At 27.9% G+C, this 6,086-nt stretch overlaps 1 protein-coding gene across 3 annotated transcripts; it reads left to right on the top strand.

Moving 5' to 3' along the window:
• The first annotated feature begins 454 nt into the window (after positions 1 to 454).
• LOC112456278 lies at positions 455 to 3,035 on the top strand. 3 transcript variants are annotated; one of them, XM_025018705.1, is made up of 3 exons: positions 455 to 608; positions 1,196 to 1,275; positions 2,721 to 3,035. In XM_025018705.1, exons 1-3 carry the CDS (start codon positions 466 to 468, stop codon positions 2,768 to 2,770), a joined length of 273 nt encoding a protein of 90 aa, XP_024874473.1. In that variant the 5' UTR covers positions 455 to 465; the 3' UTR covers positions 2,771 to 3,035. The 3 variants fall into 3 exon arrangements, with proteins under 3 accessions (XP_024874473.1, XP_024874474.1, XP_024874472.1); XM_025018706.1 differs by lacking the exon at positions 2,721 to 3,035 and adding an exon at positions 1,476 to 1,907; XM_025018704.1 differs by lacking the exon at positions 1,196 to 1,275 and having other exon boundaries at positions 457 to 608.
• Positions 3,036 to 6,086: the final 3,051 nt, after the last annotated feature.

The following is a 6,086-nucleotide window of genomic DNA, read 5'->3' as shown; positions in this document are numbered from 1 at the left end:
TATTGTTTTGATTATGGTTAAAAAGATATTGATGATTATAACGTACAATTTATTGCGTCAAAGTTGTGGCCATTAAGTTGTGAACATTAACCTATAAAATATTTTTTAATTGTGTTATTCAAATGTAAGAGTTTTTCTGGTCGTCGAATACTACTCTCATCGAAGTTTATAAATTTATAATGACGGAAAAATAGTCGAATTTTTACTTTTGATATTTGTCATATTGTATATATATATTATATTAAAATTATATTTTATTAATATTATGTAATATATTAAAATTTTTAAGGAAATCTTCACAAATTGATCAAAAACAATTAAAAGGATATTTTTAATAAATTTGATTATTATATTACTTAATTTCGGAGATTTACTGCGCTAAAATGTTGAAATTTACATAGTGGCAGTTTTAACTTTTTATAATGTAAACGGCATTATTGATCAACCGGACGGTTAGTTAATAGAATGATAACCTATTGTCGAACTAGTCTTCCCTCGCTGACCCTAACCCTCTTCTCTGCTTTTGTCTTTCAGCTGCTTAATTCTCTGGCAACCGATTTGGACTGCATGCTGAGCGAGCTCTGCACGACCCCGGATTCGTACAAGCGGTGAGTACATCTTCTTTTTTTTCTTGGCATTTTTTCAACGAGGTCAAGAGCAATCGTGTCGTTTATTTCGAAACATGGATCGATTGATGAATCAAAATCACGCTCAAGTGTGTTGTTGCGTTCATCATTCTCCTTCAATTTGCAAATTGATCAATTATCAACATAATAATTTTGTACATATAACAAATATATACGATAATCCTATAATAATCATTTGGCATTATAATTTTATTAGGTATATTTTGATATTTTTTATTATTACACAAGTAAGTATTACACAAATATACAGATTTTTATTATTAATTGTTGTAAAAAATAATAAAATAAATAATTGTTATTAAAAAGTGCGTTTATATATACAAATGTATAAGCATATTTAAAATACATATACATGTTATGCATATGTATATTGAACACGTAATATAAAATAATCACGGAAAAATTCGGCTTGTAAAGTAAAACGGAAAGAGAAAAGGGAAGGGGGGAAACACATTAACCACCCTTGCCACGTGCGGTGGAGATTAAATCGAATTAATTCCCGTAATTTATGGCGAAAATCTCACGCGAATAATTTTCATATCGCGCAGAATCCTCCTCGTGATGTATGAGAGACTGCACCTACCAATATTCGTGATGTTACATGGAACATTGGATATTATACCGAGCGGTCAGATTCTTATTACATATCCTTTATATTTGCTATAATTCATAATTCCTAATTGCTAATTTCGCAATTTTATGCAAATCTCAATCTGCTTCATATTAGTTAAAAAACTGGCAATAAAGATAGATTACTGTAACAGATATACATATATACATATATCTATAATATAACTATATTAACTAATGAAATTTTTTTTTAATTAGATGAAACTGCAAAAGCAAAATATGTTATACCTATTAATAAACCTGAATAAACTGCCAGCCAGAAGTTTGAGATCGTACACTTATAGTTAGAAGTATTCATGCTTTAATTAATTTTATTTTTATTTAATTCGAAAGTAAATATATATTATATTTAGCATAGTTGTGATTACCATAATTTAATTTGTTTAATTTAAAAAAAAAATAGATTACAGTCAAGAAGCCTTTATTCTAAATCTGAGCTGTGGCCTATTTCAATAAATAGGTGGAAGAATGTTTTGTTAGAAAAAATAAATTACCTTGTAGCTAGATTACTTAAATTAGTAAAGAAATGATTAAATATAAGGGTGGCTGCTTTGACGAAAAAAGTGTCATCTAATACTTTCTTCTAGTATTCTTTTTATCTTGTAAAAACTTCTTTTTTAAACTGTTAAACATTTTATATTATTTCCATTTTATTATAAAAGAAATAAAATAATAAAAATGTTATATATTATAATGCACATAAGTTTGATTTTGTTTCACATAGTATACATTTTCAATAATGTCTACTATAAAACTGAACCTAACCCTAAACCTAAATCTCAAACTTTTGGTGATAGAAATCAACTCATGTCTGACCACAATTAATATAATATTCATACTAAATATGTTAGAAGGTTGTAAAAACGAATTATATTATGCATGTGACACTAACTATTACAAAAATTAAAAATTAAAATAAGAAACTTTGCTCAATGCACTTTATTATTAGAGGAAAGTCCTCTATTATGAGATAGATTCCTAATATGCGATAGCAAGGTTTCTAATAGGTTCTATTTATTGGTTCCATCATGAACTTATTGTTCTTAGAGTAAAATCTATTTAGTGGAAAATTCATTATTTGATCGTGCGTGCACTCGCCTACTACAGTTTTCAATTCTGCACATAAACTCTCGGCAATCACGCAAAATAGATGTGGTATCTTATAATAGGGGACTTTCCTCTATTACTTTATTCGTGTACCTATAAATAATTGTGTAAAAATAATAATTAATGATATTTTTGTATAATAATTAAGTATTTAACTTCTTTCTCTTGATAAAACAATTTGACGCTTTGTTTTGGATCACCAATTTTGGATGTTATATGAAATATTTACATAGAACGTAGTTATGTGTGTGTGTACACAATGTATAGATATAGATTCCTGCAGTGTACGTATGTATACATGGTAGGGTTATACCTTAAAACTTAACACATCTCTAGGGTGCGCCCTCCTATTCACTCTAAAGACAAGATGGACGATGTCTCCCTGAAAGGACGCAAAATTTCAATGGGGTTCGAGAAGGGTCCGCACTCGCCAAAGTTTGAAACTTGGCATAACTTTAGTTCCATATTATCGACGATCGTGATTAACTGCGACAATTAAACCGGACAATGATTACGTGTGTTTCGTTTGATATGACTCATGCTAGTTGTTTACAAAGTAGGCCATTAGATCACTGCATTATAATTTTATCGCGTCATACAGTATTAATTTTTATTAATTTTGTTGTAGCATAAAATTCCTGAAAAAAAAGATATCACATAAACATATAAATATAAAAAATAATTATGTTACTTTTAATAATACATTATTTTTAAATAATGATAATTAATATTATATTGTTTTGTTAAATGCGCAGAAAACTTTTCTGTAGCTTCTATAATGTCTTAATATAGATTAAAAAAAAAAAGTATTGAAATTAACACATGTTTAATTTCTATTATTAAATTTAAAATTATATTTTTTTAAATTTGTAAAATTATATTTTACAATAAAATACCCAGATTTCTGTAAAAATTTATTAGTATTTCTAATAACAAAATATTGATATTAATTTTTGCCTGCAAAATTTTTGAAATAGTAACTTCCTAACATACCGTATATTTGCATCAAAAATATTATTCTATTATTATTATTAAAAAATGGAATTATTACCGCATATTTACATGTACATTTTTCTTAAGAATTAGTTTATCATAAGGAAAATTCGTTCTCTTTTAAAATGTGAATAACGTTATTAAGTAGTACCGTTGAAACGGCGGACAGCTGGCAATGGAAGAGCAATTATGCATAATATTATGACACTAATTCCGAACACATGTCACGAATTAGGTCGTTTCTTGGCAGCGATGCCAATTTTGCGTGTGTTTACGATATTAATCTAGGCAGTTTAGTCTTAAGACAGCTTTATACTTAAAACACTTAATTAAACCAACGCATGATTAACAAATTAAATATCTAACTTTATAACGCAGAGTAAAGGAATAATGAAAATATCGTAAAATATTGAAAGTAGTTATTTTTTTTTGTCCTAAAAGAAAAAAGGATTGTAAATTTACACAATTTCCGATATATTGGATTTCGTATAATGCTAATTTATTTATAACGATTTTTTCTATGGCATTTAATTTATTGGGAAAATTATTAGTTATAATAATTCTAAAAACAGTTTTAATTTTGTTTTCTTGCATGGCTTTACATTCACTGCTAGCAAAAATTAAACATTACTCCAAACTAATATTATCATATATTCTGAAATGCTTGCAATATATTGTGAAAAATACCACACCAAGCTTAAGCGCTTTATTTTTTAAAAATATTTTAGCAAACAATTTTTTATCGGATATTACTTTCACATAAATCATAAATTATATGATTGAAGGTAAATTATATTATGTATTTAAAAATAAATTATTAATTCTAAAAATAACTATAATTTCTGCTATCTGCTATCGTTTCTTCACATGATTTTATTTCCAATAATGCACGACGAAAATTTATCCATAATATTTTGCTGTTATAAATTCTCTAAAGTTAGTTTCCTTATTACTTTATATTTACGAAAATGCACTCTCTCCCTACTCGCTTCCCCAAAGTTACGCCTGGCGTTTGTGCATTTATTATTAATCTCACATCGTCTGGAAGCTTTTTCGCGTAACTTTTATGTAATCTTTTTGTATACACGCATTTATATACTATCTTCTTTTTTGCCTTTACGAAAAGTTCGACTACTTTTCCCAATTTTGTGTATGTGTGTTGTGTATGTACGTTTATATGTATATGTATATCTCACGATATTAATATTATACATTATACATTATCTGTCACAATGTGATTTGGCTTCTTCTCAATATGCATAATTGACGCAAAGAACATCACGCCGCTACCGTAAGAAATGACGAGGAACGTTTAATGTCCGCTCTTATTTGTGCATCTCGCCGCAAGGATTATCTCACATCAAAGCGCGAAATGCTTTTACGTTAATTAAATATAATATTTATATTGTATAGCGTTGTTGTTGACAACAATATTATATTACATATATTAATATAATAATATAATTAATATTATTTATGTAAACATTGTAATAATTTTCGTAATATAATTTAAAGTATTTGTTATAATTACAATCAAATGTTATAATTTAATGAATTGCTGTATATAGTACAGACATACATAAATACGTATATTATAAAAAACAAAATGTTTATTTTTTAGAAACTTATACATTTTCATAAAAAGAGAAGGGAATCATAAGAAAAGAAGGTTTTTTTTATAATAGAAAATATATTTTTCTCATTATTACTAAATACTTTATTTCGTAAATCTCAGAAAAACAAGTAGATGCCAGATAATTATTTTTTTTAAGTAGAATTGTCTTTTCAACATTTATTTAATGCAATTCATATATTTTATTCCGCTTTCCAGTGTCGCGACATTTGATCGTGATGAACGTGTTATGCGTCGGAAATGACCAAAAAATGGTCAATCTCTTTAATATACCTATACGCTCGTTTATCGGTTAAAAAACGCGTGAGCGTGTATATGCAAATTAACCAGACCAATAGACGAGCGATGCGACGCGACGTGTTTCGCGCGAACAAAATTTCCAATTTCTCCGCTATCGCCCTCTCCTCTTCGAAAAAATATCAAGCTCCACCTTTCACTTTTTTTTCTCTCCGCGTTTCCCGGAAATGTCGTTCTCCGTTCCCGACACTTTTGTTCGTCAAATTCGAGCCGTTGTTTTCGCCGGGGTGTCGGCGGGGAAAAAAAGGAGAAAAAAGATGTTTCCGAAAAAATAGCCGTCGTGACAAGTGCGAAACTTTTTTCGTCATTGTTTTTTCCTCTCCGCTCTTTTTACATCGTTGCAGAAATTCGACATTTCAGGGTTTATACCTACTCCACTGTAAAGAAAAAAAGAGTGGAGAGGAAAAAGGTACAAGATAACGCGTTCCCTAAATTGATAGGCTTAAATGAATTAAATTAAATCTTGTAAAACTTATTTTTGTATTAAAAGATTGTTTATAATTATTTTATGATTTTATACAATCCGCATAAAAATCTGCCGTTTAAAACGGGAAGAGCAAGATTTCTTGATTGACTATAAAATTAATATATATAATTAGAAATTTGTCGTGTTTAATAGAAAAAAATCAATTTGTTGCATTAAAAATATTTTTTTAATTTTTTGAAATTTCTATTTAAATGTTTCTAATTTTCTAAAATTTATAGTACGGCGTTCTAATTTTCTTTGTTCACTTTTTATTAAGTTTTTTAATTCTTCTTTGTCAAAAGGAGCGAGATAT

Source organism: Temnothorax curvispinosus, unplaced genomic scaffold (assembly GCF_003070985.1).
Source record: "Temnothorax curvispinosus isolate PA1 unplaced genomic scaffold, ASM307098v1 QBEX01006723.1, whole genome shotgun sequence".
NCBI classification, from domain to species: Eukaryota; Metazoa; Arthropoda; class Insecta; order Hymenoptera; family Formicidae; genus Temnothorax; species Temnothorax curvispinosus.
This window is presented reverse-complemented; position numbering and strand designations above follow the sequence as displayed.